Raw genomic sequence first — 22780 nt, 5'->3', positions numbered from 1 at the left:
GCTGCCTCCATAGACAGCTCAGCCCGTGTGCCCCCGGCACCAGCCCCCTCCCTGGGCATGGGCTGGCTGAGCAGACCCCATCGGGCATCGCATGCTCAGGTCCTCATCTTTGAAGGGAGCTGCCCTTATAGCAGGGGGCAGGGTAGAGGAGGCCTGGCCGGGGCGCGGGCGTCCAGCTGTCCAGGGTGCATGTCCTAACCTCTGGGGGGCATGTTAGTGCCCCAACAGCCCCAGGCCCCGGTGCTCATTCCCCTCGTTTGACGGGGGCAGCAGCACAATGCACATCCTCCAAGCCCGCTGGGGACACCCTGCCACCCTGGCTGTGAATCCATCCTGGCCCAGCCCCTGAACCTCTTCGCCTGAATCTTCTGCTCTGGGACAGTGCAGGGGTTCCCAGACTGCTGGACACGGGCTTGATCTTCCATCCGTTCACATCACAACCACTTTTCAAGGTGCTACATGAACCAGTCAAGGCCCTCTTGATGCCACCTAGCGGTGCTGCGCGTGAGATGCAGTCACACAGCAGAGCTCCTCCCCAGAGCCAGAGGAATACATCCGCGTGTGGGGTGACCGGTCCGTGTTGGGGCCCACCCTCCCCGCCCGCAGCTAGCTCTTCCCATTTGTTCCTGCTGCCGTGGCGTTCAGGGGACCCGGCTGCAGCCATGATAGGGTGACATGTGGCGTCACGGCCCGGCGGACGCCCACCCTCACTCACTGCAGGAAGAGCTTCTTCATCATGCCGTGCAGCGTGCGGTGCAGCGCCGGATCATGCAGCAGCGAGGCCGGCGAGCGGAGCCAGCGGTAGAAGTGGATCACCTGGTTGTCAGCATAGACGTTGTGGTACTGCGTGATCTCCTTCACCCAGCCCACCACCATGCTCTTCAGGATCCTGCCAGGAGAGCTGAGATCAGTCCCCGCTTGGCTACCGGCCCAGCCGGAGACTGATACCCTCCAAATGCTGCCGGAGGAACCCACAGGGGCGACTCCCATCCCCCCACAGCTTCGGGTGTGGCGCGGCACTCGGGTGTCCCTGCCTCCCGACCCCAGCCGGGGCCATACCTCCAGATATCCTCCCGCCGACACCTACGGGCCACACCTACGGGCCTCCTGCAGAGGTGAGGGGGAAAGGCCAAACAGGCCCAAGGTAAAACCCAGTCACGCCCCCACTGTAACTACAGGCTGAGCCCCAGGTAACCAGAGACTTCACCCCCAACCAGCTGCTGGGTCCAGGCACCCTCCCCTGCTGTAATCCAAGCCGGGGCCACCTCTTGCCCAGTCCCCACAGCCACTAGTCATGCTCCAGGCCACCCACAGCCATGCCCTTCAGACAGCGGCCAGGGAGACGTCTACACAGGCGTCCCTTAGCAGAGAGCACGGCCCGTGCTCCCAGCTGCTTGGCCGCACCTGAACGTGTTGGAGCAGAGGGCGGTCTCGTCGTAGCTGGCTGGGACGCTGGCGGCCTGGTTCCCAGTCACCATGTCCTCCAGAGACGCCTGCTGGATCACATCGAAGCTGATGCTCATGCTGGAGGCTCCCTCCATGTCATTGATGTGATGGGATTGCAGGATGGTGTTCACGGCCAGGCTCTGGATATCCAGCTCCAGGCACACTGAATATGAGCAGCCGGTCAGCAGGAGGGAAGTCCCCCAAGTCCCCAGCAGGGCAAAGGCCTGGCACGCTCCCTCCCCTCCACTCCCAGCAGGGCAATGGCTAGCCAGAGCAGCAACACCATCCTGCAAATAGCCAGCAGGTTTGTTTACAGGGCTCACTGGGCCCAGCACATAAATGCAGCTGCATCTGGGCTGGAACACAGGAGGCCAGACGTAGCCACAACAGTGCACAGCACCACTAGGAAGCTGCGTGGAAAAATCCAGCGTCCAACTCTAGCTGCCAAGGGACAGAGGGGCATTACCCCAACCTATGTTTGGCCTGGACAACGGGGCTAACACCTCCTACTCCCATGGACTTGAAGAGCCCCTGAACTTGTCACACACGATCCAGAGCTCAGCTGTGTGCATCACGTGAGAGATGGCGTGTCCATTGCACAGAATCACAACTGGGTCAATGTCAATCTCCCGTAGCCTCCCCCAGCCAGCTGCTGTGTGCGTACAGGGACCGGATGGGCCAAACACCCCGATGCTCCCCCCACACATCAGCCTTAGGAGGCAACATTTCATGGAAGTCAAAGCCCAAATCTCAGCACTGTGACCACTGTGTACTGGGGGGTGGGAAATCATAGATCTTGGCACGGGAGCTTCAGACACAGACAAGATGGTGAAATACAGTTCCCAGGTCAAACAGTTCCCCAGCCCAGTCGCTAAGCAGGGTAGATAAAGCTCCTAGCTCGGCACGGGCCTGCCTGGGGAACAGCACGCTCACACGTCCCGAAGGCACCGTCATGCAAACACTGAGATATCAGTCACCCTGGGGATTTCACCATCCAGCCACCACGGCAGCATTAGGTGGGGTTCTGGTTTATTAGGGGCTACAAGCGAAATCCTGGGCCCACTGAAGTCAACAGTTCAACACAATTGACTTCAGCGGGGTCAGGATTTCACCCCATGGGGAGCTATTTACAATGCAAGGTATCCCCGCGGCTTTGTACAATGCAATCCTTGTGGAAAGCATGGCAGGGGCCACTAATCTGGAGCAGTGGCCACTGCAGCTGCGGAGACGGGGCAGGACAGCTTTCTGGGTTCAGACAGGGACAGAGCCAGTAGCTGGCTGATCAGCCACTAGCCACAGCTAGTATTTCACTCTTTGCTGGCATTTCAAGAGGTTCTGTGTACAAGGGAGCAGGCCCCCCAGGTAGGTTTGTTCAGCGTTATTCAGCCTTTAGGCCATTTTGTCTAGTTCTGAACGTTTCACAATACTGGGGTTGACTTTCCCAGTACAGCGGAGGACGACCATGGGTGTTGGATCCTCTGTCCCCTACTTCGGCTTTCCCATGCCTGCAGCACCCAGATTTCCCTGGGAGTTTCCCATCGAAGGGTACGTTTCCAGATCATACTGGCATAGCTGGGAGAGCATAGCCCATAGTACAGATGCAGCCTGCCCCGCCAGAAGGGGTTTGTTGGTTAATATAGGAATACCACCTCCCTGCATGGCAGCTGCGCCGACAGAAGAGTGCAGTGTCTACACTGGGGCTCCATCGGTATGGCTGCGTCAGGTTTTCACAGCCCTGACCGATGTCTCTATGCCGATGTGACTTTTCACACCATGAACGGCCTCAGTCTCAACCCACCCAGATCCCGGCTTAGCTCGTGAAAGCCGAGAGGATCTCAGCTCCAGGGGGCATGTGGCAGGGCTCTCTCTGCTACCCCAGGCGCTGAGGAGTCCCCCAAACATCCTGCCCCCCACCCCCTGCTTCTCATGCACCGGGCAGTAGCCCATCACCACGCAGGCCGCTCCTCACCAGTGGAATAGCAGCCAGGGTTGCTGATCTCCACTGAGGCTCTGTCATCAAACTCCATGACCAGACGGTTGTCGTCTGCCTCCTTGCCCCCGAGGTCTGGGCGGGCCGTGGGCGAGAGCCACAGCAGGTGGTTGTGGCGACGTAGGTGGCGGGAGAAGAAAAGGTCGGAGCCGAAGGTGGAGATGTCGTCGGGGAGGTTGCCAATGGGGATGTGATAGTACCTGGGGCGGGGAAGGCAAGAGGTGCGGCTAGCAGGGCTCAGCCCAGGTACAGGAGGAGACGGAGACTGGCACGCTTGTCTGCCCTATCTCAGGGGCATAGGACAGAGCCAGCCACAGCTCCTGGCCCTCCCACTGTGCCAGGCACCTTTACTCACCCGTGCTGTACCCAGCCCCCTGGCCTGCTCCAGAGGAGCAGCAGCAGAGGCTCACCTGCTCATCTCGAAGGCCTGCGACAGGCACGTGTCCAGGTTGAGGTAGTGGCGGATCATGCGGCGGGCAGCATGGCGCTGCCAGTCCAGGACTGCATAGCTGATGTCATCCGTCACCCGCACAGGAACCAATGGGAACTCTTCCAAGACGGGAATCCCACTCACCAGCCGCTTCAGGTCCCAGTTGGACTGCACCGCGATCAACGTGGGGCCCCTGCGCTCGTCCTGCATGGGGTGGGACGGGAGTTGGGCAGAGGCCTCTGTCTAGATGGGGAAACTGCAGCAGGGCCAGTGGGTGCCCACGGCCGATTGCATCACCCGCCCCTGCAGTGGGTCACGGCATCCCGCACAGCTGGCGGGTCCCAGTGCATTGTGGGGCTCCTGTCACTGTGGCTGAGAGCAGAGGCTGTGGGGATGCTGCCCCAGGAACAGTCAGGGGACCTAGCTGCAAGGCTTACACTGCCTGAGCAGCACGGCCAGTCAGTGTGGCAGGCGCTGAGCCGATGGCTGACGGGGGGTGGGGGGGGGGGGAGGAGATGGGAGAGGGAGGTGTCCCTGTGGCTCACACTCTTGGCTCATACCTTGTAGCCCAGCAGCAGGCGCTGGATGGCCCTGGACACGGTCTTGAGGTCGGTCTCGGCTCGCACCTCGAAGGCGTGCTTGTCCGGAGGGAGCAGCTCCTCGCCGACCTTCTCCAGCAAGGCGCTGCGCTCCGACGAGTACAGGCTGGTGAGATTCGGCATCTGGTTACTGCGCACCTGTGCCAAAGGCAGAGCGGGTCAGGGCCCCAGGTCCTAACGTGCAGGGGGCTGAGCGGGGCCTGCAGGCAGCAGACCAGCGCTGCTGAGCTCCTGCCGGGAATCCAAGCCCTGAAGCAGCGCAGAGCACCCAGCCCCTCCAAAGAAACGCCGCAGCCCCCAAGCCAGCCCGACCGCGTCTTTACCGTGTCCAGCACGAAGACACAGGCCTTGCGCTGCGATGGGATGAAGAGGCCAAAGAGTGCCTTGCTGCCCTGGGAGTTGTGATAGAGATAGATGTGCCGGATGCTCCCTAGGAACGCAGAGCAGATGCGGGTCAGAGCCCTCAGTGCCGCCCCCGCCTCCCCTCCCCGGCTAAGAAACCCAGCCTCAGGGCCTCACCTGGCTCTAGGTAGCTGAACTGGGCCAGCGAGCACATCTCCAGGTGCTCCAGGGCAAAGGTTTCGGCCTCCCGGCCAGTGAGATGCCTCACCAGCTGCCTGCTGACCATACAGACGCAGCCCAGGTGGATCAAGGCACGCAGCAGTAACGGCACCTGGGGAGAGGCAGAGCTCGTCAGCCTCAGTGAGATGCTTTCCTAGGAAGCCACGGCCACAGGCTTGGACGCTGGGCCAGCGGCTCTCCACAGGAGGATGCTCACATGGGGTGGGGAGCGGTCCAGAGGGGCAGATCTATCAGACAGTCACCGAGGGCCTGCACCGCACTCGGGTGGTTCCATTGGACTGCCCCAGTTGCCTTTGAAATCTCACCTGGTGACGTGCTCCCCCTGCCCCTCGCTCCACAGCTCCTGGGCAGAACACAGTAGCCGAAGCAGCAGCTACATTTCTGTGGAGGGTGGAGATCCCTGCCTACCTGGGCACTGGGTGGAAAGGCCGCGTTTTAGGCACCTCCAGTGACGGGGCGCGTGAGGCTGCAGGCCAGGGCGTGCAGGTCCGAGGCAGTCTGGGGCAACACGCGAGTAGGTCACATCATAACGCCTCGGGCACGAGCCTGTTACCATCCCCGCATCCGAGAACAGGCTTGGCCAGCACTTTCGGAGACAGGCGTGTGTCTCTAGGAGTCAGCCCCCCAGGAGAGACAGCGAGTGCCAGACGCAGTCACCTGAGTCTCATACACTCCCTCGATGTCCGGGGCTGACAGGTCAGCATTGATCTCGTTGATGTGCTCTTGATACATGTCCTCCGGGACCGAGTACTCGTACAGGTTATAGACGAGGTTAGAGCGGGGGAGGACCCTGTTCACCTGCCGGGGAGAGAGACACTCAGATGGCACCGTATGCCAGTCTGCACCCATGCCACGCGTGGGGTCAGGACTGAGGGGCACTGGCAGAGCTGGGTTGAGAGGCTGCACTGCACAGGGCCTGCTGACACTCTCTCACTGCCAGGGCAGTTGAGGCTGTGCCTTGCACACCCAGCGGAGCCAGGGCACTGCCCGCACCTTCCTGCAGGCGGCTCCCTCCTCCGGCTTGGCGACCCGCTGGTTGACGTAGAAGACGCGCGGGATGCTCAGTCTGATGGAGTGCAGGTCGCTCCTGATGACGGCCCACAGCTTGAACAGGCCCGGCTGGCTGGTCTCTGCAACCTGCAGGAGGGAAGGGGGCTCAGCAGCTGGAGGCAGGCAGCACGCAGAGCATTATTCGCTCTGACCCCAGGACGCACCCCTCGCTCTAGGAGCCTAGGAAGAGAAGGCAGCTCCCTCTGGATGTTTTCCCGACCTTCGCACTTGAGGCAGTGGAGTTGTGGCCTTCGCCTCCCTGGTCCCCTGCCCGCGCTCAGTTACCCCCGCTCAGGGGTGCTCTCTTCCTACGGATGGAAGCCAAACAGGCCCCGAGCCAGGGGAGATTCCCACTGAGTCCACTCTGTAGCCGCGGGCCAGGCAGCCTACGGGCCACGACGCTGCTTCCATGCCACCAGGGCCCTATGCTCGGAGGTTGCGACCAGGGCCAGCAGTTCCTAGCCAGCACCTGTCCCCGGCCGAGCTTGGGCACCGGCCTTGTAAGCGATGCAGTCATCGCTGTCACGCTCAGGGTCAATCCCAAGCCAGCCCGGAGCTTTCCAAGGCCAGCCCACGCACAGCAGCCGCAAGAGGCTGGGCACCCAGTGCCCCAGGAGGCTCTCCACCCACGTCCAGATGCCATTTTCCTTCCTGCCCCAGCTGGCTGGGATCAATGGCGGCACTACAGGGGACAAGCACAATAACGCCCCAGGGCGAAGCAAGGCTCTCCCACCCACAGCGCTCAGCCGTGGCCCAGCAATATCAGCCGGGGACAATGGGTCCATGCAGAGCCACCAGCCTCTTGGGCTGGGAGCGCCCGGCTGGTCTCCCTGGGATTTGCCCCACTGTGGCTTAGGGAATCTGCAGGAGGCATTTCCCAGCGAAGGCTGAATGGTCTAAGCTGGCCCGTGACCGACGTGGCAGAGAAGCCCCACCTCCTGCCCCCTGTACCTGCACGATCTGCCAGGGCAGGTCCAGGATGCTGTGTGCTGTCCTGCGCAAATAGCTGTCAAGCCCCTTGGAGGAGCCATCCCGGATCACGCCCCCGCCCAGCACCGCCTCGCCGTCCTCCAGCCGCCGCTTCTTCCGGCGCGCCTGGCGCTGCCGTGCCTGCAGCTCCCACTTCTTCTTGTGGTACCGGAGCCAGGCCCAGCGCTCCTCCTGGGGGCAGAGCAAAGGGGGGTGATTGGGGCAAAGGGAGATCATGGAGACAGCATTAGCTACTGTGACCAAGAGCCACAAACAAGCCCGGCACTGTCAGGGCAAACCCCTGAGACACAAAGGTCTGCTGCCTCCCAGCCCAGTCCCAGGCCCCCGCACGCCCCAGACAGTGCAGGATCTGGGATGTAGCTCTGCCATACCCCCATGCTGTCCCTGGGAAGCCCTGTGGTACTTCCCCTCAGGGGTCCAGGGGATTTAGAGGCTACGCACACCCCCAGGCCAGGGCATGCCCAGTGAGCGACTCAGAGCTACGCCCTGCCCCTTGGGGAGCTTGCTTTACCTTGGTAGTGCCAATGGGTGGTGGTGGGCCCAGGATCTCCCGCCAGGACTGGGTCAGCTCCAGGTTCTGAGACATCTCCTGGCTCTCCCCTGGCAGCGGGACTCGCTTGCGCTTACTTGCGATGGGAACCAATGGCTGCAGGGGCTTGGCAACCCCCAAATCCTCCATGTCGGCAACCTGTGTGCAGGGGGTGCCCTCCTGGGCCTGGTTGGCGCTGACCTGGGCAGGGAACAAGGGTGGCGGACTCCGCTATGACGGCCAGGGTGCGGGAACGGACTGGGCCACACATGGCTTAGGCAAACAGCATCAGCCAGTCCTGTGTCCTCAGTCAATGCTCCATTCCCCCCCTCCCACCGTCTCAGAACCACCCCTCTTACCTGTCTCTTGCCTTCACTAGTGAACAGCTCGTTAATTTTCTTCTGCTTGTAAATGTCATTCTTCTCCAGGAGCTTCTTGTGCAGCCAGTCAGGGTGTCGCACCCGGGGCACGGGATTCTTCACCTGCAGGCACATCGCATGTCAGGCCGGACGGAGCAGGGAGAGGCTAGGGAGCCAACCCCTCCAGATCCAGCCGCCCCCCACCCCCTCACCTGCTGCAGCGCCGCAGGGATGGTGATGATCTTCTGGATGGTGCTGCTCAGTCTTTCGATGTAATAGTCCCAGTCCAGGATCTGTGTGCAGGGACAAGGCGCCGGTTAGAACCGGGGAAGGCAGAGCAGCGGGGTCCCTAGCTACACCTTTGCCGAGAGGCGCAGGGAGTTCAGGTCCCAGCTGGCATCAGGGGGTCCCCAGCTCACTCACCGTACGGATGTTGAAGTCTTGCAAGGAGGGGCTCTTCAGCCATTTCCGGAGGTAGTGCTTCCGTATGGTGAGCTCAGCTTGGAAGATGGCCAGCGGGATGGCCCTGGGGGAGACAGGGGAGCACTCCTCACCCACTGGGGGCTGGCAGCAGAGAATCCCCTAAGACCTTCAGGGCTCACCACCATCCCCATAGCGTCCCATTGGGGCTCAATGCAGCAGATATGGTCTGTTCCCCAGGGCAGATCATCACTCCCCTGCTGCCACCTCCCTTACACAAGCCACTTTGGCAGAGACGTCTAGCCCACGCCCTCTGCGGTGCAGCCCAGCGGCCCTCGAAGGGGATTTACCTCTCGGTGACCGGTGACCCTTCTGGTTTCTTGGAGATGATGAAGCGGCAGCTCAGCCCGGCGTCCTTCACCATCTGATCCCCCAGGAACTCGGCCAAGCGCTTGGCCGTGCTGATGGAGGTGGATTTCTGCTCCCCGTAATCCTCCAGCTTGCGGGACATGGAGCGGTTCTCGGAAATCAGCTCAAATAGCTCGGAGTCCGGCATGTTGGCAGCCTGGGGAGAGAGTGCGTCTGTGGGAACCTGCCAGCAGGCACCACTGCAACTAAACCCTGTTGCTATTAGCTAGTGCTGAAGGAGAACATGGTCCTACAGGGGCTGGCCGAGCTGCTCTCTGCCCCAGAGCTTACAATCGAAGGCATACAGAGAACACGCTGCCTGCAGCTGCCACCCTGTGTCGGCCGAGTCCAGGGAGAGCGCTCCTTGGCATCTGGGCACTTGGGGCTGGAACTGACAGAGTTGCCCCTAAATCACCATCACGTGACATTTATCATTCTGATCAGGCACAAGAACGGCCACTGGAAGCTCCCAAGTGTCCCTTGGGGACCCTCCGCCCCCGTTTATATCCTGGGGTTACCCACTCTCCCCAATTTCTTGGCTTTGTCTACGTCGGCGCTCTCCAGTTCTGACACAAGGAAGGCTGCCCGATTCCACAGGACACTCACCCCCGAGGGTCACCATGAAATGAACCCACGGCCCGGCCAGGGAGAACCAGAGCTGCTGCAAAGAGATGTCCATTTAACCACCCGCATCTATCCTGCCATAATGTCTCTTAGAGGGCTGGCCAAAGCTGGGTGTGTTCCACCAGGCCTTCCTCCTCCTTGGTCAGAGGCCAGGACGCTGAGTCTGACACCACCATTTCCCTGACATCAAACACGGGATCATGACCTCATTGCAGGACGGGGAAAGGGGAAGCCAGTCTCCTGGGCTCTAATCCTGGCTCTGCTATGCTAGGTGTCTTTGAGAAAGTCACTCCCCACCTAGCAGAGGAAACCAAAGCAACAGAGCAGGGAGGGCAATGGGCCTTGGGGAAACCAGGAGACAGCAGGTCGCTGAAGAGAAAGTCTGTCCTCCCCTCCACCCGTCCCCCACCTGCACATCCAGGGCGTCCCGCCCCTCTCCCCTCTGGGCCCCACATTACGGCACAGAGAAGTGAGAGGCTCAGCCCTCACCTTGCTGTAAAGCACATCAAGCCAGTAGTCGGCCACCTTGGCCACGGAAGCGTAGACCTCCTCCAGCGTGGTGCCCTTCAGGAAGGACTCGAACACGGACGACTGGAAGATCTTAACCAGCTGCAGCTCCCCACGCCGCTTCACCTCAAACCCCTTCAACTCAGCCAGTGACCCGTCCTCGTTAAACACAGCGTACCTGGGACACAGAGACCGTGAGAGACCAGACAAGCACGTGAGGGGCAGGTCTCTTCTAGGACACCCTTTCACGGCCAGTAGAGACGGGCCAGTCTGTGCTCTTAGACACACACAGCCAGACTGCCAGACTGGCCAAGGACTGTGGGGCTAGCGGAAAAAAAAAAAAAAAAGAAAGTACATGCAGCTAAAAGTCAACAAGCTGAGCAGCCGAGCAGCCTGGGTCAGAGCAGCCAAGCTCTCCTTGCAGCTGGAACCTGCACCATTGCATTTCCTGCATTCTGCACAGCGCAGAGCGCAACGACTGGGCTCAACAGTCATTGGAAGCAGGGGTTGGTCTGCCTCCCAGGCCCATCAGGCTGAAGGAGAACGCGACCAGACCAACGGCCCAGCATGATCCCTGCCTACGAGCCAAGTGATGCCCACCTTTTCTTCAGTTTCTTGCCCTCCTCCTTGGAGGCTGGGAGGATCATGGCCAGGTACGGCCCATCCACTTCGAAGAAGATGCTGTTCTCGGAGCGGGTCACGTAGGTGAGCGAAGCTGGGTCCACAAGCTCCTGGTACTGATCGTTTGTGAAGCCTTCCTGTGAACACAGAATCATGGAACTAATTCACTGCACTTCTGGCCTGGAAATCTGCAGGGCGAAAGGGTGACACTTCCCCAAACACACCCGTCCTTGAATGACCCATCCCAAGTACCTGCTGCTGCCACAAATGAGCAGGAAAGGACATCTGACCCTCCCTGTTCCCTCCCCAGGGTAATGGGCACCAGCCTGGCACCCCAGAGGGGACAAGCCATGCTCCCATGATCCTAGGGTGGAGCATCTACCTACCCGACAGATGAGATGCTTCACTGAGGGTCTCACCTCTGATCTGCACTTTGGCAGGGCACAAAATAAAAGATTTACAAAGCACCTCACTTTGCTCCCAGCAAGTGGGGGGCTGGCATGGGAGGGCTTGACAGAGAGGAGCAGGCGCGCTGGATTTGGACCAGAGGGGAGTTTGTTAAAGTGGCTGCCCTGACAGAGTATGCAGCAAGGCAGTAATGGGCTGCAGGAAGCTGCAAGGAACCGAGGTCGGCGTGCCGCGTTCCAGTCTCTGAAGGTGCCACGACAGGCTCCATGCTGGGGATAGGCAGACGGGCATGGCAAGGATCTCTCGGGTCATGGTGCCATTCAGGCAGCATGCACAGAGGGAAGGGAGCGTGCGCACGCAGGCACACACTAATCCTGGGCTCTTGCCCGCTGCGAGCTGGCATCTGCACAGCGTTGCAGTGTTCTCGGACTCTCTTCCCCACACTCAAGGTGCCAGGCTTGGGCTAATGATTCTAGAGGTTGGCACTCGGCAAGCAGCAGTGCAGCAAGTGAGGCGCTCAGCTACACTGTTCATTACGTGGCGAGACAGAACTGGAACAGAAGCTGCCTCTGTGGGGGTCCCTGCCATGCGGGAACCTGGAAATCAACAAAGGTCATGCTGACTCCCTGACTAGAGCAGCCTTCACCGGCTCCATGCCTGGGTGAAGGCCAAGATCACTCCTCGTTGTGAGAGAGCAGGTCCACTGGAGTCCTCCACGCCTCCCTCTTCACCCCGCTCAGCTAGTCTACGCTGGTGCTGCGCTTACCTTCACCAGAATGTTCAGCATGGCACCGGGATAGGAGATCGTCACCTTGGGCTTCTTGGCATTGGTTGATTTGATGACAAAGTTTTCTGGGAAGCTGTTGGGAAGGACACACCAGATTCCGTCCGTGTCCAGCTCCAGGGGCCGCCTAGTAAGGGAGAGCACATCCAGCTGGGAGATTGGAAGAGACGGGCCTCTCTGCAGAGCATGTCCAGTTAGCACGAGCAGTGGGACTGGAAGTAGCTGCAGGTGTCAGCCTTTGTCCAGCTCTGGGCACCAGGGCCTTCAGTGATTCACAAGCCCTCATGCCCCATGTCCTGTTGGGGCTGTCCTGCAGCCAAGCCCCCTCCCATACCCCTGCGAGGGTCATGACCCGCGCCGGAACTTACCCAATCTGCTCGATCAGCTCCCTGGCCTGCGTGATGATGTTTGCTCCAGTGAAGCAGACGATCCCGGCCATCTCCATGGAGTACCAGCGGGCCCTGTTGGAAAGAGAAGCCAGATAGGCACAGGAGCTGGCAGCTCCACCTCATGCCAACCTTTGGGAACAGGGCATGACAAGGAGCCACAGAAGGGAAGGTCTGGGAGCAAGAGAGGGACACCCAGTTGTAGGTCGTGTCCCCTTTCCCTTCCCCTCTGACTCATCTGTTTAGGCTGTAAGCTCTTTGGGGCAGGGACTGTCTATTGTGGTTTGTTCAGTGCACAACACAATGGAGCCTTGCCCTCACTAGTCTCTAGGTACCACCATAATAACGGTAATAAGGGGAATGGTCCAGGGACAACCCCCCGCCACCCACCGGCTTGGAAACCAATGAGAAGCTGGGGCGGAATCACTGCAGTGATCCTCCCGCCCAGAAGGGGGCGGGCAGGGAGAAGCATGTTTCTAGCTCCCCTCGGGAGGGCTGCAAGCAGCACCCACCCTTTGCGCATGACATAGCCATAGAAGGAGTTGAGGATACACTTGTGCGCCAGCTGCAGGGAGTCATACAGGATCTCCATGTTCTTGCAGCGCTTCACTTCGGAAGCATCTCCCAGCTCTGTGGCCGCAGACAGCTTCTTCTTCCACACCTGAGACAGACAGATGGACACGCACAGGTCAGAATGATCCCACCAGCCCGCTACAGACCCCACCAGTGCCCAGTTATTCCCCAAGGTAACCGCCCCCGTATTGAAGTGCCAATATGGCATGGGTGCTATGGGATCAATGGCATATTAACTCTACATTCCTTTCATCGGGACCTAGGAAACAAGGTATCATGCTAGATGGAGAGGAGCTTTCCTGCTTTACCCTCAGCTCTGATGGACAAGCTCCTTGGACTTCACACAACAACAGCAGAGCTGCCTCCCCATCCCCTCCAAATCAGCTGTCTGCCCCCCTCTCATTGCACAGATGCCAGCAAACTGCGAAGGTGGGAGGAGACTGGATACAATCCAGCAGCAGGGCCAGCTAGCCCACCCCGGAGCTTTGTGGCAGGACTGAGGCAATTGATCATTTGTGCCTTTGCTGAGCCATTTTGGAGTCACAGACTCAAGGGCCTTTCTTTTGTTCCCCAATACACATTAGGAGCACCAGGTCCCAACCTCCCTCTGTTGGACTCAGCCTGCCTCGGAACAAGACGGTGACATCACAAGAAGCTAACAGCTGAGCTGTGGCTCCCAGGGCCCAGAAGTGAGGGGCGAGGGGATGCACAGTCTTAGCAAAGGGAATAAAACCAATCAATGGGCTTTGCTTCTCCATTCCCACCTCTATGCCACTCCCTTGGATGGGTACCCACTGCCCAGCCCCTATCCCCAGTAGTTGGGTTTCCACAGCCAGCTCACCCATGCCTACAGGAAAATTTCTCTTACTGTTTTGCTCTGCGTCAGCCTCTCCCTGCCCCAGGTAGGAGGGGAGCTGATCCCTGTCTCCCTTCGAGTTGTTTGCATGCTTAGAGTGCCCCTCTCCCATCTCAAGTCTGCAGCCCTCTCACCTCATGGCTGGCTCTGCATTTAAATGTGCTGCCCCAAACTGAACCCAGCGCAGAGCTATACAAGGGCCAAGAACCAGGACGCCTGCATGCAGGGCTAGCTAAATCCTGTATGAACTAAACACACAACCACTCAGCTCACTGGTGTAGTCAGGGATTGTGTCTTGGAGCTGTTCATGCCTCCTAGCTGCTGCTTACTGAGTAAGATGGATCAGTGGGGAGACCCTCCCCGACCTGCCACATTGAGGGACCCCTGCTTCTGTACTGAACATGGATCCGATTCAGCACGCTGGCCTCAGAGCTTCTGAGCACAGCTGCTCATGCTCAGCGAGGTCAGCACAGACAGCCCTTGGGGAATGAACTGCCTAGTGGCTCCTGGAAGCGGAGATGGGCTCTCCCAGGAAAAGGGAATCTGTGTCTGCCCCGGAGATGCCCAGGGCAGAGGGAGCTGATCGCCACACCTTGTGCAGTCCCTTGAACTCATAGCGACGGTCTCGGAAGGCTCGCACGGTGTCCACATAGAACGAGTTCTCCCGCTGGCAGATGGTGGTGACGCGCTCCTCCACCTTGGTGACATGGATCTTCTTATAGGCCTTGCGGCAGTAATCTGTGCCAGAGACAGCAGAGGGAGCTTAGCCAGAGGTCAGCACGCCCGCATGGACAGCTCGCCCTGACAGATGGGCATGGGAGGATGGCAGCAGCAACTAAGCTCTGGTACAGCAGAGAGAAACCGCACCTGCACACACAGAGGTCAGGATGGGAGGCATAAAAAAGTGATGGCCATGGTGATGATTTCAGAGTTAAAACTCATCTGAGCTGAACGGGACCTTATGTCTCAGACAGAATCCAGAGCGCTCTCTGAAGATGACAGCAGGGAGCCAGGCCTCTGTTCACACATGGAGGATTTTTTCCACAAGCCAAAAGGGCTAGAAACTCACTGCCCAGCCCAAAAAAGCTGGGCAGAAACAAGGGGGACCTCAGAAAAGAGCTGGCATAACAGCTTGCTGACAGCAGAAATGATCTGTCCTGGCACACAAATTAACTCCAACTTCAACAGTGAGGAAGAAGCAGCAGGTTACAAGAACACTCAGTATCAGGACAGAGGAGGCTATACGATGACAGATGCCAGGGAGAAAGCCAGACGTGCCTGTGTAGGACTGTGGCTACCATTACAAGCTGTAATCCCTTACAGCCCACAGATCGTACCAGCATGAACTAGGCCAACAGGGGAAGCTGATCTGGAGAAATATCTTCCAGGAAAACTACACTTTGCATGCTGGTGAAGCAAACAACCACAAGATGCCATGTGCTCAGAGTTCTCTAAGTGTCATTTTAAGCTAGTTCTCACCTGCCAGTCGCTTCTTCTCATACTTGGCCTGCTCCTCACGGGAAAGCTCGTGAAACACACGTGGTGGGCCATCCGGGTAGAGGGGGGGCAGCTTCTCTGACTCCAGCTGCTGCTGGATGCGGTGGTACTCACTGCGGCTCGCGGGCACTGCAAGGGAAGGACAGCCGTGAGCACATCGGAGCAGGAGTCGGGTCAGGACTGTTACCGGGCAGGCTCCAGGGTCGCCCCTCTGTGGGGCACAGCAAAGGAACCTCTGCAAGCAGCAGAGCGACACTCACTGAATTCCCCTCTCCACTGCCAGGTCATCCGGCGCTGGCAATTGGCACCTGGCTTGTTAAAATCACAGGCCGCGCACGTGACCTCATCCACCATCGCCGAGGGCTGGAGAGAAACAGACACAGAGCAAGATCAGAGCAACAGGCCTGGCTCTGACCCTGGCTTGGCGTTATTGCAGAGGCTAGGAATAAGGCAGCACACAAGAGGGCAGTAAACAAGCAAGCTCCGCTTTGCAGAGATTTAGTCTGGAAACAAGCTGTAGAAATAACGGTTTTACAACCCCAGCTGGGGCTACAGCCCAGGCCTTTAGCAACTTGGTTCAGAACTCTGCCTCCACCGAGGCTTCTCTCCTCTGATCAGCAGGAGCTACATTTATAGCAGGTCCTTCCAAATGCCTGACTGGGCGGCAGTACCCAGTTCTGCTTCTGCACTTCCTCCTGTGCAGGGAGGTAGCTCCTTGCTGGTTGGGAAGCAGGCAGGGTCTTGAGGCCTGTCCCACTGGATGCCAACACAGGAGGAGGCTGATTGCTACCCACCTGCAGCCTGTTTGTAAGGATGATGTTGGGGTACATGGCGCCCACGTCCAGATGGTAGATGAGGGGACACTCGATCCGGTTAGGAATGTCCTTCAGGGAGGTCAGCTTGACTTTGATTTCATCGCACACCTGTGGTGAGGGGAAAGAGGCAGAAACCAGACAGGAGCAAATCAGAATTTCGGCCGAGAGCATAGCACGGCCCACCCTCGACAGGGACTTATTGGACCCTCCTGTGACCACATGCCCTGGGACCCAGAGTAAGAGCCAACAGAGCACGAAGCTTAGAACAAGCTGCATTTTGCTCTTCAGCAGCCTTGTTTCTGATGTCATTGCAATGGAAATGGGACCAGGGATCTGTGGGGGGAGGGAGGAAGAGGTGAACTCAGGGCTGAAAAGAACAAGAGCTAAAGGGAAGCGGTTATATGACGCTAACGCACACAAACAGGGGACAGGCTTGTCTAGAGAAACGCCATGTACAGCGCCTATCATCCCAACAGCTCCTACCGGCCCCAAGCTGTGCCACACTCCCACACAGGCAGGAATCAGGGCTAGGCCTCATTACCTCCTGGAAGTTGGTGACTTGATCCACTGGCAAACCTTCCTCCTCCTCGATGGCATGCCGGAGGGTCTTCTCCACGCGCTGCAGCAGGAAGTCAAAGGCAGCAGGATTCTGGGGGACATGAGATATACAATGTAACTATGAGGTTGTCTCCAGCTCTTCTCACCCAACCTCCTTCCCTGGCTGAGTGGGAGGAAAGCAACCACAAACTCCTACCGAGCTGTCCGTGTTTCTATGCATGCTTTAGATGGGCCTAGCACAAGAGAGGGCATCCATGCAACAAGTCACTCTCCACAATAACCTACAGCTTACTCTAGGACGTCTCCCTTCCTTCACTGAGAGCCAAACATTTGCCCGTGATGAGGAGAGACTCAATCCATCCCAGGGTTCAACTGCAATGAAGGAGATGGGAGCACAAGCAGATCCTGAACAATCTAGCAAATCCTTGGCAGGCAATATGCGTCCTTGACCCAGAACCAGCCAGAGCCCTTCAGGCAGACGCGACGTTTTCCTACAAGGCTCTACGACTGCCAGCCGTTCTGGGCAGCTGCTGCTGGGACAAAGCACAAAGCTGGCAAGAGACAGGAGGCTTCTCCTCCTTTGAGGCTCTTCCCACAATGAGGCCAGCTGGAAAGCCACGCTCCCAGGACTGGAAGATTATCAGTACACTTGTAAGCACCGTGTTTCACGCAGGACAAAGTGGATCCAGCCATCAGCTCCTAGCACACCTTACTGTCCCTAGAAACCAAGGGTCAGCTGTAGCAAGGAGGTCCTTTTATGCTCAGCCTACGTGCTGCCTTGTCTTCTGCAGCAGGAATGATCACTGCTGGGCTGAACCTGCTGAAATATTCCATAGCACGGGAGCCAAACCCAGCAGGTTAGACTAACCACTGGCCCCAAAGAACTTAGGCTAAAAGCCCAACGAACACACCGCGAGCAGTGTGTGCTCAAGAACGGCAGCAGGGGCTGAATGAGGAAAGGCCGGGTGGGCACAGGGAGTAGTGTAGAAAGCAGCAGCCAGTTGGAAGTGGGTGAAAGAGAGAAAGCAAGGAAAAGCATGGCTGAAGTAGGCGGGAGGCCTGGAGGTTGTGTGTGATCTTGAGGGGACAGGAAGGCAGGGCCTTCTCCGCCAAGGGCGGGTGACTCTGGGATGCTCTCTAATGCCACGACATTCCCATTGGTTGTTAGTTCCAGCTGTGAAAAGGTTTTTGCCCGTCTGAGCTAAGTCTGGATTCAGGTGCCCAGGGCCAAAGGATCCCAGCACAAGAGAAAGCACAGGGGAAAGTAACTACTTATGGGGTGTGTGGTTCCCCAGAAGGGTTCTCTACTTCCCTCCCCACCCTAGAGATGGGGGGAGGGGAAATCAGGCCTAGGCTCGCACCATTTTAAAGCGGCAGGGAATGTCACTGCGGAAGACCCCTGACTCCAGCGCCTCCACATGGCCCCCAACATAGGTCTCTGAGTCTAGCACGTGCCCGTCCTCTGTGAGCTTGTTGAACTCCTGCTCCTGCTTGTTGGGGAAGATGATGTTGGCGTGATAGGCCTGGACCATGAGCAGCGCCTCACACAGCGTCCCCGAGCCTTTCCGTAACACCTGTAGGGAGACAGACATGGGGGCACTCGGCATCAGGAAACTGGAGGCATGGCCAAGACCGGGCTAGGCAGGAACCCAGGAACCAGCCCTGCCTGAGCCGCATGCATCCGTGAGAAAGGTGCTTGGCTTAGCAACACCCAGCGTGTGGTAATAGCGGGGAACAGAGGATACCCCTGCCCTGGAAAGGGATACTTTAGGGGAGCATCGCTGACTGCACCTACACTAGCAGCTCCCAGGGATCCCTGAATGAATCGGGCCCAGAAACCTTCCCGCTATTGGGTAAATGCCCAGAGACCTGCATGACAACTGGAGCTTGACCTGCAGATCCCCCCAGCACCCATAACTCCAGTCACTGGGGGCTGCAGGTGCTCAGCACCTCTGAGCGCTGCAAGAGCCACCGCCACTTTTGACAGAAACGTTCCCCCCGCAGGCCACTCTCACGCCTCCAGGACAAGGGAAGGAAGCACATTGGCAATGGGAACCCTCCTCTGCCAGCATGTCCTCGTTCCACAGACACAGAGAGCACTTAGTGTCTTTGCCCGGCACAGAACAGGCTCCGGCTTGCGGGCACACCCACCTCGTCGGGCTCCATGGGGATGATGGTGCACAGGGCAAAGATGAAAGGGTGCACATATTTCATGTACATGTAGTAGGTAGCAACAGCATCGGACACCGAGTAAGTGGCCAGGGTCTGATGGGAAACAGCAAAACGCCGGATGAATTCAAGCGAAGCTCAGTACAGGAGTCTAGCAGAGCAACCCTTGCTCCATGCCTGTTCCCTGCTGCACACGCTGCAGCCTGGGGTGACGTGCACAACCCCCGGTCACAAAGACAGTAAAGGCTGTCTATAAGCTGTACACCCAGAGGGCCCTCAGCTCTGAGGGGAGGGGGAAAAAGGATTCTTAGTTCTGAGAGGGAAGAGACTGCTTCATGTCCCTCCAGATGCCCCATAGCTGATGCTCCGTAGGGTCCATGCATACACAGAGCCTTCCCCACTGCTTTAGTTGGAGTGAAGCATTGCACAGTCACAGCTCTTGGGCAACAGAGGTGCATCACCTGCTGTAGGCGCATCACAGATCCCGTTAGTGCTCCTGGGTGGACTGCTCCTGCTCCTGGGTGGACTGAGCTGATTAAATGGGAACCCCATCCACGGCCACCAGAAACACAGGAGGCCAAAGTGACCCCTGGCTTCCCTCCATGTGCACTGCTTTAGCTGAAGGCATTTCTCCCCCCCGCCACTAACCCAAATGATCCAGTGATGCTGACCAGTGCACCAGGCCCATCTCTGCCCAGAGCGGAGAATACCTGAGGCTCTTCTGTAGCCATCCGGCACATCTCTTCAGGGTCCAGCTCCACAGGGTCGTAGCCCAGCTTCGCTTTGGCTGCTGCTTTCAGGTTGTGGCTTCCCACCGGGAGGTAACTGTCTCTCTTCACCCACCTGGGAAGAGTAACCAGAGCGCTGGCCTGTGAACAGACGCCATGAGCCAGCCTGCCCCAGGAAACCCTGAACCACACGCACAGCACCTTGGGCACTCGGACAAGCGGAGGGGGAGCGTGGCCTTTGTACAAGGTACCGGGAGTCAGGCCTGTGCATCTCTGCTAGTCTCAATCTTGCTCTGCAGCAGCTCTGCTACCTCAAACCACCCCTCCAGCCCCAGCTTTAATGCACCTCAGCCCCTCCCACATTAAATCACTGACCTACACTCAATGAGTGCAGGGGACCTGGCCCTGGGACTGCCAGCCAGGACGAGGGTTGTTATCTGGATTGCAGACTAAAAACACTGTTCCAGTCACAGCTCTTTGCGGAGGATTTGCCTCACTGCACAAATGTCCCTCCTCCTCCTCTCCTGAGCTAAGACCACAGGCTAGAATGTCATCTGCCCACTAGGCAATGGGCTGAGACCAACCCCCCTGGGACTTGTCAGCCAAGCCAGAGCCCTGTCGGCCATCTCGTGAGCTGCCAGCCCGGGCATTCACTCACTACACCACGCAGACCCTAGTGTACCCAGCACTGGACATGGACCAGCCAAATAATAGCCTGGCCCACCAAGGCAAGGAGGCATTACGCATGACGCCAGTGAGAAGAGCATCCGCCAGTATCCACACTCCTCCGGGAAGAGGCACTTTTACAGAAGTCCTCCGCTCCCTGGAGCCACGAGGGGGAGAGAGACGGTTCGCAGAATGCAGGCAGCGGCTGGTACCTGAGACAGTCCATGTGGATGCACTGGGAGGCTTTGTACTCCCCTTGGCTGTCCTTTTGGAATCCAATCTCTTGATACATGTTCAGTCCATGCGCTGCTGCTCTGGTTTCCACAAAGGGCCTGGGGAGGAAAGCCGTGCATAGGACAGAGGGGACCCAAAGACAGGCACCTTCACCCCTCATCCCATGGAGAAGTGGTTTCAAACCTGGCTTACTTTATAGACCATGGAAGCCGGAGCTCCTACCATGGACTCTGCCCCTAAACTAACCGGGAAGGGAAACATTTGGCATTCCAGTGTCGTATCAGCACAGTGTTACGGAGAGGATGGGCCCAGCTACTCAGTTACATTCTGTATCTTGATGCAGGACTTAATGATCTATCAACCAACCTGGCTTGAGCCCTCTGCTGCTTTCCTCTCCCCGGATCACTGTGCAGTTTACTTCATCTCCTTTCTGGTCACTGCCCCTCCAGTGCTGGGATCAGCAGCATGTGCAAGAGCGTCTAGGCTGGAACACTCAGTATCACTGCTTCAAAGCCAGCAGCTCCGACAGATTCAGCTCTAACCCCACCTCCCCACCACAGCAGTGCTCTGTAGTCTGGGCTCTGAGCCCCACTGGCTTTGAGCAGTCCCACGGCACCGAGGAGGAGCTCTTAATGGAGGGTGTGCCAAGGCAGATGGTGTGGCTGAATACTCACTCGGGATGGGAACAGCCTTGCACACAATCACCTTGTGACTCCTTGGATACAGAGGGACATATAACCTAGTACATGCACCTGCCCCCACCCCACAATCAGCTGACTTTTGCCTTATGAAGCCCAAGACCTGGTCTGCGCTTCCACCCTTACCAGTCAAAGAAGTCTCCGTTGTAAGTGACCATGATGGTGGGTTTGGTCTCCTGGACATGCTCAAACCACCTCTGGATTAAATGGGCCTGGTTTAAGAGAAAGGTGGGGCATGTGGGTATAATGTTACCTCCCAACCCCACCCCGCTGCTCTCCTTCTCGCAGCCCCTGATCTGTTCGAGCATGACAAAACACTGGAACCAAAAGCTGTTTGCGTGTTGCCTTGGCACTACGATCCCACTGTAATCCCCAAAGGAAGCCGCCAGCTCTCTTTGGCTTGCCTGGCTCCGGGTGGATGGCGGGTAGCAATCAATCTCTCATCTTTCAAACAGAACCTACTCACCTCATCCGGCTCATTAAAGACGCAAAAGGGACCCTCATATTCCGGTTTGGGAGTAAACTCAAAATCTTCAATATCCTCAGAGACGATCTCCCTGTTTGTGATCAGGTAGCCCTAGGGAGGCAGCAGAGGAGAACGGTTACCGAACACATGCCCTGCGGGTGCTGTGTGCTTGGGGGGAGTGCCACAGAGCCAGCATGACCATTCCTCGGTGCTGAAGATGCCGGTGGTACGTCAGCCAGTGCCATCACAGATTGTTTTGTCCAGACAAGGACCTGGGCCTGTCACCAGGTGTGACAGGTGGGGAGACCTCAACTCTTCATGCAGGGTTTATTAAATTCAATGCTGGGGACTGGGAGAAGGTAATGCTAGAATCCTGGATTTTCCCTACACCCTCCCAGGTATTTGCTGCTATCCCATCTGGGAGAAGCGCAAAAGACAAGACAAAGTAAAGCCCCTGGGAACCTTGTAGTCTCTGACGTAGAGATCAGTTTTATTCCCTGAGCCATTCAATAGATACTATGCAACTTGCAATGAGACAAAATGGAGGGAAGGTGCCTGAAGTCACTGCCGGGCTCACAGCCTGGCTCTGCTGCTGGAGTATGCGGAGACAGCAGCCCTGGCTCTGCAGTTACCTGGCCATCAATCATGTAGGAGATCATCATGATCTGGTCCGTCTCTGCGTCGGGAAACTTCAGGGGGAGCTTGGTGGTTTCAATGTCAAAAGCCAGAACGACAGGATCCTGAAAAGAACCCAACATTTTAAGGTCAGCATGGGAGCCTGGATTTCAAACAAAGTGATTCCAGGCTAGCATGGGTAGAGAACGTGTGAACCGAGGGAAGTGAGGCAGAAACACCACTTGCCCCTCAATTCACATCACCCCAAGCTGCCGCCTTGAGCCCATCCCCAAACCCTGTACTCTGATCATTTTGGAGCCTCTGGTACAAGATCATTATTGGGAAAAGCTCCCCATTTCCCTGGTGGAAGCCAGCATCAAGCAGAGACTAGCCAGCCATGCAGGAGAGACACAGACTGGCCCCCTCTAATTAGAGCACTCACCGGTCGCTCCACCAGGTCATCTCGACGGGTGATTTCAGGAGGGTAGCTGCTCCCCTGGTATCGGACATTGTACCAATGCGCCTGTCGCAGCAGGAGAAAATCAGAGGAGCTGCGTTAACATGGCGTCTCCCAGTGCCAACCCTGCTAGCCATGTGCTGGCCGTGGAACTGGCATCTAATACGTGCCATATGAAAGAAGGGGAGCACGGGTTAAGCAGCTGGAGCAGGGGGCTGGAAGTTAAGGATCCTGGGTTCTAGTCCCAGTTCTGTCAGTGGATCAAGATATGGCCTTGGACAAGCCATTTATCCGCTGTGTCTCAGTTTCCATATC

The 22780-nt window shown here is 57.9% G+C and overlaps 1 protein-coding gene across 1 annotated transcript in view; it reads right to left on the bottom strand.

The window, feature by feature from the left end:
• The window catches only part of POLE (DNA polymerase epsilon, catalytic subunit), a 32865-nt gene that overhangs the window by 5493 nt on the left and 4592 nt on the right, over positions 1-22780 (bottom strand). Inside the window, exons 8-40 of the mRNA XM_067550180.1 lie at positions 22451-22531; positions 22026-22133; positions 21394-21504; positions 21054-21139; positions 20208-20327; positions 19312-19444; positions 18584-18697; positions 17794-18006; positions 16416-16523; positions 15854-15982; positions 15320-15422; positions 15042-15188; positions 14155-14300; positions 12646-12794; positions 12116-12208; positions 11730-11874; positions 10535-10692; positions 9917-10112; positions 8746-8960; positions 8399-8501; positions 8188-8268; positions 7976-8098; positions 7599-7817; positions 7049-7258; positions 6041-6184; positions 5705-5845; positions 4985-5138; positions 4789-4895; positions 4427-4603; positions 3847-4070; positions 3416-3636; positions 1405-1609; positions 716-889 (exon numbers count right to left, since the gene is read on the bottom strand). Coding sequence (XP_067406281.1) covers positions 716-889; positions 1405-1609; positions 3416-3636; positions 3847-4070; positions 4427-4603; positions 4789-4895; positions 4985-5138; positions 5705-5845; positions 6041-6184; positions 7049-7258; positions 7599-7817; positions 7976-8098; positions 8188-8268; positions 8399-8501; positions 8746-8960; positions 9917-10112; positions 10535-10692; positions 11730-11874; positions 12116-12208; positions 12646-12794; positions 14155-14300; positions 15042-15188; positions 15320-15422; positions 15854-15982; positions 16416-16523; positions 17794-18006; positions 18584-18697; positions 19312-19444; positions 20208-20327; positions 21054-21139; positions 21394-21504; positions 22026-22133; positions 22451-22531 — 4838 coding nt within the window. The remainder of the gene's footprint in view (positions 1-715; positions 890-1404; positions 1610-3415; positions 3637-3846; positions 4071-4426; positions 4604-4788; positions 4896-4984; positions 5139-5704; positions 5846-6040; positions 6185-7048; positions 7259-7598; positions 7818-7975; positions 8099-8187; positions 8269-8398; positions 8502-8745; positions 8961-9916; positions 10113-10534; positions 10693-11729; positions 11875-12115; positions 12209-12645; positions 12795-14154; positions 14301-15041; positions 15189-15319; positions 15423-15853; positions 15983-16415; positions 16524-17793; positions 18007-18583; positions 18698-19311; positions 19445-20207; positions 20328-21053; positions 21140-21393; positions 21505-22025; positions 22134-22450; positions 22532-22780) is intronic.

The sequence above is a fragment of the Emydura macquarii genome, unplaced genomic scaffold, assembly GCF_026122565.2.
Source record: "Emydura macquarii macquarii isolate MOO-44397 ecotype Brisbane River unplaced genomic scaffold, CSIRO-AGI_Emac_v2 contig_1254, whole genome shotgun sequence".
Lineage (NCBI taxonomy): Eukaryota > Metazoa > Chordata > Testudines > Chelidae > Emydura > Emydura macquarii.
The sequence above is the reverse complement of the archived record's forward strand: the minus strand, read 5'-3'. Positions and strand labels throughout refer to the sequence as shown.